Source organism: Barbus barbus (assembly GCF_936440315.1).
Source record: "Barbus barbus genome assembly, chromosome: 1".
NCBI lineage: Eukaryota > Metazoa > Chordata > Actinopteri > Cypriniformes > Cyprinidae > Barbus > Barbus barbus.
In genome coordinates, this window is record NC_136729.1 from 1,704,762 (window position 1) to 1,717,040 (window position 12,279).

Here is a 12,279-nt window from a genome sequence, read left to right on the forward strand (position 1 = left end):
CATGAGCCAATTATGAAATGCCATCTAATCTCAGCATTGATTCGCTTGGCATCCAGCTCTTTGGTTACGGTGCAGAATTCGTGTCTTGTCCCTGTTTCTATCTTTTGAACTACATAATTTAGGCACTTTCTCTGTCTTATCATAAGAGGGCACTAGGGCAGTAAACAATCACTTTCTACTGTAAACTCAACTGTATGATCAATCTTGATGCTTATGGCCGTTTTAGCTGCTAGATAAGTTAGTGTTGTCATGCAAGACTCTAACAGTGCTTTCCAAAAGGCATAAATAATACATATTTAGAAAAAATAAATACATTTTGCTTTGTACAGAATAGACAAGCTTAAAATATGGTATGAGACAAAGTCAGGAACAGAATGAATGTCCAAATAAATGAAAGAGTGATTAAATGAATAATGTATGTGCATATATTTTAATATTGAAAACAACATTATGTCTTGTACAATATTGGTTTACACAATCGTAAAGGAAATCATGAAATGTATGTATAAGTATTTATTATGTTTATCAAGTTTACACTAAATGAACAAAAGGAGAAAAATGACTGTAACAGCAAGTGACTACTCAACTACACATTATCTATCTTTCTGTATAAAATAAGTGAAAGAATACAAATACAATTTATTTATAATAAAAGTAGGGTTTCTACATGTTTCATACTATTTTAAATGAAATCTTAACCTATCATCTATTTTATATGTTAGAGTACTGCATAAAATTAGTTAATTTCCAGTCCTAAAAATGCCGATAAAGGCTCTAAGCTAAACACAGCAGTGTTCAAAAGGACAGCAGTGTTTCATGCGTGTTTTTCCTGCCGCTGGAAGATCTGTTCATCAGGCTGGACTCTCCACGTTACGCTGGATCCAGAGTCCATCGGCTGATCTGAGAGGATCTGATTCATCTGGAGAGCAGATTTCAGCTGCGATTAGTGAACGAGATCAGTCTACTGATGTTCAGATACATGCAGTATAACAAAGGTTCATCTCACCTTCTTCTCTATGTCCTCCATCACTGCAGATTCATTCAGAAACCCAGCGGATGTCACTGCAAATCTCACAATCTGTCTTTTCACCCTTTTAGCTTAAAGAAACATAAACATATATTTAAAAGCAAAATTATAAGTACAACGTATGACTGTTTTTTAGTAATATAATTGGTTTGTGTTATGATAGACAATGACTAATACATAGTAAAAAAAGTAAGAAATTACTGTTCTGTGTTTTAAAATCCTGGTAATATTTACCGATATTTTAATTAACACATTTGTATTCATTCATTTTACAGTAATTATCCTGTTTATCTGATCTGGGCGCTGTTCCATAAAAGACGCTAAGAAAAGCGGGGATTAAAGTCCAAAACCTGACTTGAAATAACCTAACAAATCAATCGGGACTAAAGCGGTTCCATAAACGACAATTCAAGTTGACGCAATCTGACTAATGCTATCCAGGTTCAGTGAGTCAGGATAATGTGACGTGCAGCTTATTCTGAAGCAGCCCTTAATGTCGATCATGGATCAAATCGATCCACCGTAGCAAACAGCGAATATTTGTGCTGTTTAACGCATTTGAAACATTGTGTTTTCCTCAGTGCATAACTGATACGTCACAGGTATATTTTTTACATCTGTAAATGTCAGAAAGCCATGCAAATATATCCATTTAGCTGTCAGGAGTGGGTGGGGCTTATGCGAGAGAACGAGCGCCGCGGCGCATGCGCGCTACACAGACAGAGCAGAATATAATACTAGCGCAAGAATTCTGAATAAAATATACATTCTGCTAAAATATTTGTTGTTGGACATTAAATGTGACACATAGAATTTTACTACATATAAGTGTATTTTTATGATAGCAGCAACTGTTAATCACTAGCTCAAATGAGTTAAATGTGTGTTCCTCTTATCAGTTAAAATGTACTCTGATTTCTATTATAAATTTACATTTTTAATTCAGTGATTTTAACTTTTGATTGTGTTTTTATGCTTTAATGCTTTAAAGAGACCTTTTAGATTGTAATGTTTTAATGTTCTAATAACCATAAAAGGTACAGCTGTCATAAATTCAGAGAGAAAGGCTGCATGGCTAGAAACTTCTGATCAACTGCATGCACAAGTAGCAACTATGTTAAAATGTCCTTCGCCTACATTTTAGGCACAATACATTAAATACAGTTGGTTGTAGCCTATTTTTAATTTATTTGATTATTTAAGGTGTATTTTCTGTATACTTTTATTTTTGGACCGATAATAAATTAAACTGACTGTATGTGAGAGAGTCAGTGGTAATATGGATGCGTTCCTATTGGTCAGAGTTAGAGGAGCTCAGCTTAGCCGGACAGTTAGCCTGCTCCGGACCAGGTTAGTTTGCCAGCATAAGTTGCCGGGGTAACTGAGTTTGAACTTTTTTAAGTTTGATTTATGAAACCGAATCTACCAAAAATAAGCCTGACTAACCGAAATAAGCCTGGCTTATACTCTAATCTTGGTTTATGGAACAGCCCCCTGGTTCTTCATGGATTAAAGCCAAAACAAACAAAAATGATCTTGCATTGATTATGATTACAGTTGAATTGACTCGTTTGTATGTATTTAGATTGCCTCCAGTGTATTATATGTTCTGGTTCTTGAAGGATTGAAGCAGAACTCAAACTCACTGCAGAAGAAAGGCAAGGTATGCAAGCAACCATCGTCCCCAATCAGTCCAGTCTCATGGACAAACCCGCACTTTTCATTGCCACTGGCATTATCCGGCTGCCCGTCGGCCCATTTCACAGACAGCCAGGTCACTTTGCTCTGGTCTGACCACAGCCACAGGTTCTTGGACAAGCCGATCCAGGCCTCGTACTGAAAGAAGAGTTTAAGTATCGGACCCACAGCGCTGTTCTCAAAGCTGTCACTGATGGTGGACAGGTCTACGTAGTATTTCCTGCAGTGACGCTGAGCATCGCGCCAGGACAGTTTGGCAGCATTGAAAATAAATTTGCCTCCAATGTAATTTCCTGTAAAAAACAAACAAACTATCTCATAATTCTGACTATATTGTCCAGATCCACATGCTCAGACTGTAGAGAATCATGCATGAAACTGATGAAATATTCACCTCCAATGCGATGCAACTCACTTTAAAGAAAAGTATCTGCCAAATGCATGAATGTAAGAGAAACAAATGACACAATTCCACACAACCCCATAAAAAAAAAAAAAAAAAAAAAAAAAACATCTTACCCATGTAGCAAAAAGAGGGTTTTTGTTGCTCACAAGATTCAACATGCCACTCTCCAGTGTTTCTGATCACGCCACACATCCTCTGAGTCCTGGAGGTCGTCTCTTCCAGGGATGCCCAGTTACTGTAGTCTAGGTTTTGATCTTGGTAAGACCAGCGCCAAGCAAACACACCATCATACAGTCCCATCCAGGCCCTGTTTCGGAAATTCACGGCAGCTGCGATCTCTTGTATCTTATATCTGTCTTCATCGCTCTGAATCGTAGCCAGGTCCACGTGATACTGCTTGCAGTGCGATTGGGCTTCGGTCCAAGTCTTTGGTTCTTGGATGAGAATGAAGTAGCACGAGGTCTTCGAGAAAAGTCCTGTCAACGGCACAGCATTCAAATAAACAGCAGAAGAAGAGGAAAAAAATCACGTCAAGTTTCATTTCGTTTCTGATCTGTAATTCTGTTGACAGTCAGTTCTGGATGAAAGCAATCTGATCTTAAATCAGATCAGATATCATGTGAGGTCAGAAAGAAACAATAGGTGAAATCAAAATGAAGTTCATAAAGCAAAATTTTGTTGGGTTAACATTGCAAATAATGTGATTTTCATTCTGTCACAAACTCACCTAGTAAAAAAAATAAATGAAATGTTTTCGGGATCATCTCTGCTGCTCTGTTCACTGAAATACATACAGAAAAAAGATAATCATTAAATAACAGCAGGTTTGAACATTTTTGGTTGGAATAGAAAATAAATGCATATTAGTCTGTATTGTATACTAAAAACTCACAAGTGAATAAATGTAAAATTATGAAAACTTATCAGTGCACTAGACTGAAAAGTCTCAAATGAAACTCTTATGAAAAAAAGGCATCAGGAATGCGGTGGAATAACAAAAAAAACTATTCATTAAAAGAAGATTGTATTGCAATGACTTTCCCCTCACATTGTGCAACCATATCAATTTTAAATGACAAGTTAAATGGATTAAAACAAAAAAAAAATCCATCTTAAATGACAAACGAACAAGAGAAACACAAATACAATACAGTCACCATCGCAGCTGATTAAATATCAGAACATCTGTATTATTTCAATGTTTTTACTTTCAACATTCCTTACACTTGCTGTATTCCTGACATAAATGTTGATTTATTTGTTACCTTTGATGAATCTCCTCCGGAGCAGAAGTTCAGTGTGGAGACTGATTTCCATTCTGACTTTGCTGCAACATGAGGATCTTTATTCAAATGGCAGAGCATGAAAATCACCAGTAACTGAGCTCATCCATATGGAAATCCAGCATCTGCACATGCCCTTTCCTTAGCCAAAATCTCTCATAACAGAATGAAATCCTACAGTAGAGGCCTGATTATTTCTGGGACCTTGTCACTATTCCATTATTTTTTAAATGTTGTATTATCTTGGCAACTATGTTCACAATTAAATCTGTGAAAAACATTGAAAAAGCTTGTACTAATCTGAACAATGTCTGAAGCCTTATGTTACAAGCACTTACTGTGATTGTTTACCTCTTTATGATGAATCGCTTGCTGTATTCCTCAACTGTAAGTCGATTTAGATAAAAGCATATATTAAATAAATAAATGTAAAAAATAAAAAAAACAAAAACTTGTAGAATTGACTTTAGAACAATTTGGCCTCAAAAAAACTGCTAGTAAATTTCACAAATATTGCAAAGTACCAATTAAATGTGAAGAGTCAAGACAAGTGTCAAGTGCTTGAATAAACACATAAAACATGAAAAGGTATCTGAACATATTACCTATTCAGTACATATACACCATATAACCTATATAAACAAAAATAAATATACAACCTATATAAACCTACACATAGCTAACCTAAAAATTTTACATAAAACGTAGACATATATTTTGATTTATATGAGACATACAGTGCTGAGCTACAGAATAGAGTACAATAGAGTCATTCAGGACAAAAACTGAGACAATTCAAGAAATAAACATGAAAACAGTAGAAATACTGAAGTAGTATTTTCTTGTAAAACACTCCAATAATATTTGTTTTAGTGACAACTTCAACAGTTTAAAACTTCAGTAAAATTCTCCATTGTCCTATTTTGTGCAAATAAATACTTCAACAAATTTTTCAATTGCTGTTTTGTTCCTCATATGAAATTCTAGACATTTCCAATTACTGATTAATTTTAAAATTATGTCACTACAGGGACAGCAAACATACCTATAATAAACATATAGCTGATAATTAGTAAAAACATCTAAGTATTACATTAGACAAATGCAGTCTCCATAGTTAATGTGACCAGCTGTATGAGTTACTGGTTATTTTCATGCTCTGCGAAGCCATTTGAATAAAGAGTCACAGTCCCAATGGAAAGCAGTCTCAGTGTGTCCGCTGAAACACAACGATTTGCATGAATGGAGATAAGTTACTTCATCTGTGGAATGAACATGAACCTCAGTAAGAAATTAAGAGAAAAACTGAACTGGATCACATATGGTTACACAAAACACATTTAAATACATTAAAGTTACAAAGACATTAATATTTATTAAAGGCTGTTAAGTATGACAGGTGTCTGGGAATTGTAAAAGTTGCAATTGTATCACTAAAAAAATTGTTCAACAGAACAGGGGAAGTCGTGGCCTAATGGTTAGAGAGCTGGACTTGTAATCCACAGGTTGTGGGTTCGAGTCTCGGGCCGGCAGGGATTGTAGGTGGGGGGAGTGAATGTCCAGCGCTCTCTCCACCCTCAATACCACGACTGAGGTGCCCTTGAGTAAGACACCGAACCCCCAACTGCTCCCCGGGCGCCGCAGCATAAATGCTGCCCACTGCTCCGGGTGTGTGTTCACGGTGTGTGTGTGTTCACTGCTGTGTGTGTGTGTGTGTGTGTGTGTGTGTGTGTTCACTGCTGTGTGTGTGTGTGTGTGTGTGTGTTCACTGCTGTGTGTGTGCACGTTGGATGGGTTAATTGCAGAGCACGAATTCCGAGTATGGGTCACCATACTTGGCTGTATGTCACTTCACTTTCACTGATTCATCACTGAGTTATTAATATATGTTTTTTTTTTGCCAAAATGGCTTGCATATTTGGCAGCATTTTTTGATGAATTAAACACTGTAAGATATGTAACTTAGAACCAACTATAAAGTCCACAATGTCTGATAAGACATGAAAAATATTTCACATTCAGCAGATGGAGCTATAAAGCAAGAAATGGCTGGATTTTGAGCCGGACGTATTTTTTCTTTTATTTTTTATTTACCTTTTTTTTCTTTTATTAACAGCTATCTTAATCACAAAAGAAAGGTATTTTTACTGACAAAATGGTATAAACTTTTTTTTTTTCGTTCCCCAGAATTTGTTAGCAAATTTCACAAATAATTACAAAGAAACGGCAAGACATTGAATCAAACATTCAATTCTGAAGTAAAAAAACTATAAAAACATTTTCTTGTAAAATGTGCTACAACAATATTTGCCTTTTTATTAAAGCAAACTTTTTTTTTCTTCATTTTTAATGAATTATTATTTTTTTTTTTACAGTGCAGTACAGTATTCCTCTGCAGGCATACAAACACAAATGTCATACACATGCAAACTTGTTTCGTTTGGAATATTCTAGTCTAGCTACTCTAACAAGTGTCACATCTCCACTGATGACACATTTGGATTTTTCTGAAAGAATCTTGTGTAACCAGTTTTCTCTAAAAATATCCTTTAATTAATGATACACTTAACTTCCTGGATTCAGTCACCATGTTTCTTTAAAACAGACAGGTTGCATATTTGAAATGTTTATCCACTTAAATTTTAAAAAAATAAATAAAGTGATCTTAGCATGCATTTGTACATAGTAGTAATAGAGGAAGTCTACATCAAAATGGAACTTTCCCTAAAACATGCACAGACATCTTAGATTTTAGACCAAAATTAGGTCAGAATGTTTAAATCAGCATATCTAAAATCTATTTTAAGTTTCAAAGTCATTTGAACAAAGCAGTTTTAGCCAATGGATTTAGGCTATTTCATGTGGATTTAGATCATCATACTGTAAATACTAAATGATACATTTCTTATTTATTCAGCCACACATCTAGCTTTTTTGCATGTAAAGAAACATGTTTGTGTACCTTTAATTATTACAAAGGTCAGATATCAGAGATGAGTTTGTTTCCGTGTGAGCACAGAGAGTGTTTACTGTAACTCACAGAGATAGCTTGATGGCACACGTTCAGTCACATTTTTCAGCTTCCAAATAGAGAAACATCTTGACAGCTTTGTAAAACCATCAATCATCTTCAGATTTTTGCACATACAGGAACGTTTCTGTAGCAAAACAGAAACACTTAGCAAATGTATGCAGCCACAGAAATTAAGTCCTATTAAACTAAAAATATCCAGCATGGTCATGACGATCACAGATGAATGTTGTGATTATCATAAAGATGATCAGAGGTGAAGATAAGAAAATTATTATTCACCCTTATGTTGCTCCTCGATACTATTAATTTCTGTGAAACACAATTGAGTTTGTCGCTAAAGTTAAAATGAAAAATTAACAAATCTTTCAGTTGCCAAGCATTAAAAAAAAAAAAAAAAATGCAGCATGCACACTTAAACGTGTTGATCCTGGCATTTTAATTAATGCCAGCTTGCCAATTTGCTTTGGAGGGACTTCAGCCTGTTACGCTTGTTAAACAAACCAGTATTTCCGTTAAAGCTGACATTTCATCCAGACACATCAGACTGGGGAAGTCGTGGCCTAATGGTTAGAGAGTCGGATTCGTAATCCAAAGGTTGCGGGTTCGAGTCTCGGTCCGGCAGGGATTGTAGGTGGGGGGAGTGAATGTCCAGCGCTCTCTCCACCCTCAATACCACGACTGAGGTGAAACCCTTGAGCAAGGCACTGAACCCCCAACTGCTCCCCTGGCGCCGCAGCATAAATGGCTGCCCACTGCTCCGGGTGTGTGTTCACGGTGTGTGTGTGTTCACTGCTGTGTGTGTGTGTGTTCACGCTGTGTGTGTGCACGTTGGATGGGTTAAATGCAGACATGTCAAAGAAAACATCTAAATAAATGATATTCACTTAAATTCTGATTCTGGCAAAATATCAGTGCTGGTATAGTCTCGCGTAGCCAGACCTTCAGACTGTCAGCTGAAGGTCAGGAATAGATGTCTGCTGTTGGCCAAGGCCCGCCCATGAGGCCGTTTGACCGACATGTCAAACAACCAATCACAGTTCGTTTCGTTTAGCGTCACATTTCGGGGTGTGGAAATGTCGCCACAATAACAGACCGGTGTGTGAAACTCTCATATATATTTTAAAGATTCTATGCCGCGAACTTTAAATATTTCACATACTTTTGAAAATCCAGCATTTAGTTGATCCTGATTTTCGTCATCAGATTTGTAAACAAGATGGCTTTCTTCTTTCGTGAGGGGACTGAAAATAAACGCGACACTCACGTCTCCCAGAAATCCAGTTTAATTCAACCAGTCAGATGACGATTTCGACATTCCTGAAGTGTTTCCAGAAAAGTGTGCCATATGCATCAGACGTTTAGCCAATGTTTCGTGGGCGTGACGCCTGAGGCTGAGACTAGTGCTGGTACTACTAGATCTTAGTGCTGCGTTTGACATTGTCGATCATAACATACCTCTAGAGAGACTGGAAAACTGGGTTGGGCTTCCGGGGATGGCACTCAAATGGTTCAGGTCATACTTTGAAGGGAGAGGTTATTATGTGAGTATAGGAGAGCATAAGTCTAAGTGGACGTCAATGACATGCGGAGTCCCACAAGGCTCAATTCTTGCACCACTCCTGTTTAGCCTGTACATGCTCCCTCTGAGTCACACAATGAGGAAGAACCAAATTCCTATATTACCTATTGCCTATCACAGCTATTCAGATTATATCCAGATTTGCCTTGCCTTGAATACAGCCCCATTGACTCCCTCTGCCAATGCATTGAAGAAATAAACAGCTAGATGTGCCAAAATGTTCTTTAGTTAAACAAAGATGAAGTTCTCAAGGTGAATCCACACCTGGACTATTATTGTCTTCAGTCAGGTTTTTACACTGGCTTGATTTTAACAACTTAAACTCTGCTCTGCACATCACACAAACCTACTGTATTCCACCAGAGAGGACTATGGCTGCATTGCATAATCCTGTGGGCTGCTTTTGATATTTTTGCAATACATAAATTATTGTGATTTAACTTATATTTCTGTCATGTTTATATATATATACATTTATTTGTACATATTTTAAAGAAGAAAATGTCTTTTTAATGTTATATTGTAACTAAAATGATAATTTCCCTACATATTTCATATATTTTATATCTTTTAATTCACTGTAAAATGGGTAGGTCTAGGTTTGGGGGTAGATTAAGGGGTCTACAAATCTAAAATCCCTTATCAATATAATTATAAAAAAGCATTGATACAAATATCTTAATGATATAAAAGATTTGCAAATATTTGACTTTTTTTAGCAAAAAAAAATAATTGTAATTTTTATGTTTTAAATGCTGTAATGCATCCAAATTGTACATTTCAGCATCAATAAAAATGGTTTGTGCTTGTAGACATTATGTACTAAAACCTATAAACTACTTTTTTTTTTTTATTGCATCTCTGTTAGAAAATAACAGTATACAACAATGCAAATATAACACACAGCATGTTTGATAGCATTAAATGTGAGGTTACACTGTATTACAAAAAGCAAAGGGTGACATCAGGTCTGGATTAACACAGTGTAGTACCCTAGAGTGACCATTACAAGGTAATATTTGACTCCTTAAAGTGTTGTGATATATTTATATTGTTTATTGAATATAGAACTTGTTTAATTGAAATGATTTAAATAACTGAAATGACACTTTAAACATAAAAATAAAACTGCCAGCAGGTGGCGGCAAGTCACTGATTCTATCACTGAATCATTCATTCAATTGATTCGTTTGAACGGCTGATTGATTCAGGAACGAAGCAAGTGACTGTATTTATGAATGGGCAATTGAATCATTGACTCACTAGATTAATTTAAAAAGGCAGGTTCATTCATGAACGAAACAACACTGTGTTTGAATGAAGATGTGCAGCGGATCTGTTTGAAACTATTTTCCTTGACGAAATAGAGCAAAATCAGGTAATACTGTTAAAGTCATAAAATTTACATCACTTAATATTAACTTGTTTATTGAACTGTTGTATTAATTTACTATCACATTTGCGAACTCCCTTAATAATCTTTAAAAGCAGTCACTCACTTCAGTTCAGATCTCACTAAGCTCCGTTATCAATAAGGGTTTATATCAATATCATATATATATAAAAAAAAACATGAAAAATATTTTAAAGGTCTAGTCTTTATCTTAATCACTTGGTGCCCCCCAAGGGCACTCGCCCAATCCGGTCTATGGATAATCCGGCCCTGGGTGACAGTCTTGACAGTTTATATAAATTAAAATGCTAAAATTAATTTTTTTTTTAACTAAATTTTTAAAATGACTTACAATTGATTTAAAATGAATTAAAACAGTTAAGGATAGAAAATCATACATAAAATACAGTGCAATCACGTCAAACGTAGCACAGTTCTCAGTCAGTAAATGCTCTGCTAAACAGATGAGTTTTGAGTCTAGATTTAAATGTGGCTAATGTTTTAACAAATCTGATCTCTTCTGGAGGCTCCAACTGCGGATGACATAATACTGTAGTCAATGTGCGGACTCCCCTTGTTTTAAGTGAACCCTTGGTATTTCTAACTGACTTGATCCTAATGATCTGAGTGGTCGGTTTATGTTCATATATAGGTTTATATTCAGAGAGCATATCTACAATGTGTTGAGGTCCTAGGTCATTGAGTGATTTATGAACGAGTAATAGTACTTTATTCGCTAAAAATATCCTCCAGATTATTATGCTGATGCATTCTGTGAAGGCATGGCCTGCGTCCCAATGTGCATACTATCCGTCCTAAATTCTATGTGATATTAGTCATTTTCAATACTATTTAAGGCAGATAGGGTGGATATGCACATTGAGACGCAGGGGCACATTTCTCAAACACAACTCACCAGAAACACTGCGTGTCACAATCTGTGATGACGCAGGCGAGAGCCAATCAACGTTCAATTTTTCTGCTGTAAACCTGCTGTAAAGCTTCTTGAAGTAACAAGCACATCAGCGAGTGTATTGCTGCTTACCATCACTGCTCAGGATGGACAGGAATGTAACTAAATAAATGCTTGAATTTGGTTCTGTTCCTCGCAGTGCTAGAATAAATTTGATCTTCTGTAATTATGTTGCATTTTTGTTGTATTTTATAGTTCTTTGTCAGTCACAGCATGTCAGAGAAAACGCCTTTTGTGTCCCATGGCAAACAAAGTAAACATTACATGATAAGTAATGGTTAAATGGTTGCCCAAATATTGTTCAAGGGTTTAAAGTATAGCCTTGTTTAACAATTTACTTATTTTTCAAAACGAGTTGTCAGCAGAAATAACCAAACAAAATGTTATCATTTAATAATGCAATTGAAAACAATGCCATTGATGTGATAACTGAATACAATAAAAAAGTTAATGCACATGATTTCAATATTCATACGTAATCATTTGTAAGTCTGTAAAGTTGTTCATACGTACATAATTTACATTTTAGGTGCTGTCAATACGTACGTTAAAATGTTGAAACATGTCAGTATTGTAAGTTTCAGTGCCTGTGAATGTAAATGTAGGTAGAACCATATTTTACGTAAAATACATACGAATTCTCATGAGATCACATTTGAATATAACTGACTTGTTTACTCTCTCATTTAAGTAGAATGTGCAAACTCTAAACAGACATGTTAGCTAAACAAAACTCACAGAGAACATGCGTAATGCATTTACAGAGGGTGCATAATGCAATGTCTGTGCCTAATCAGAATAATAGTGAATGATTTTATTTATTTATTTTGTAAAAAAAAACGCTCATGTTCCTTTTAATCGTGACAAACTAAAGAAAACTGGTATT

The 12,279-nt window shown here is 35.7% G+C and overlaps 1 protein-coding gene across 1 annotated transcript; it reads right to left on the reverse strand.

The window, feature by feature from the left end:
• Window positions 1–412: 412 nt before the first annotated feature.
• LOC306875483 (putative C-type lectin domain family 20 member A) lies at window positions 413–4,448 on the reverse strand (the record flags this gene model as incomplete). The annotated part of the gene is made up of 5 exons (XM_079426099.1): window positions 413–919; window positions 1,007–1,098; window positions 2,674–3,018; window positions 3,245–3,607; window positions 4,397–4,448. 5 exons carry the CDS (start codon window positions 4,446–4,448, stop codon window positions 815–817), a joined length of 957 nt encoding a protein of 318 aa, XP_079282225.1. The 3' UTR covers window positions 413–814.
• Between the last annotated feature and the right edge of the window lie 7,831 nt (window positions 4,449–12,279).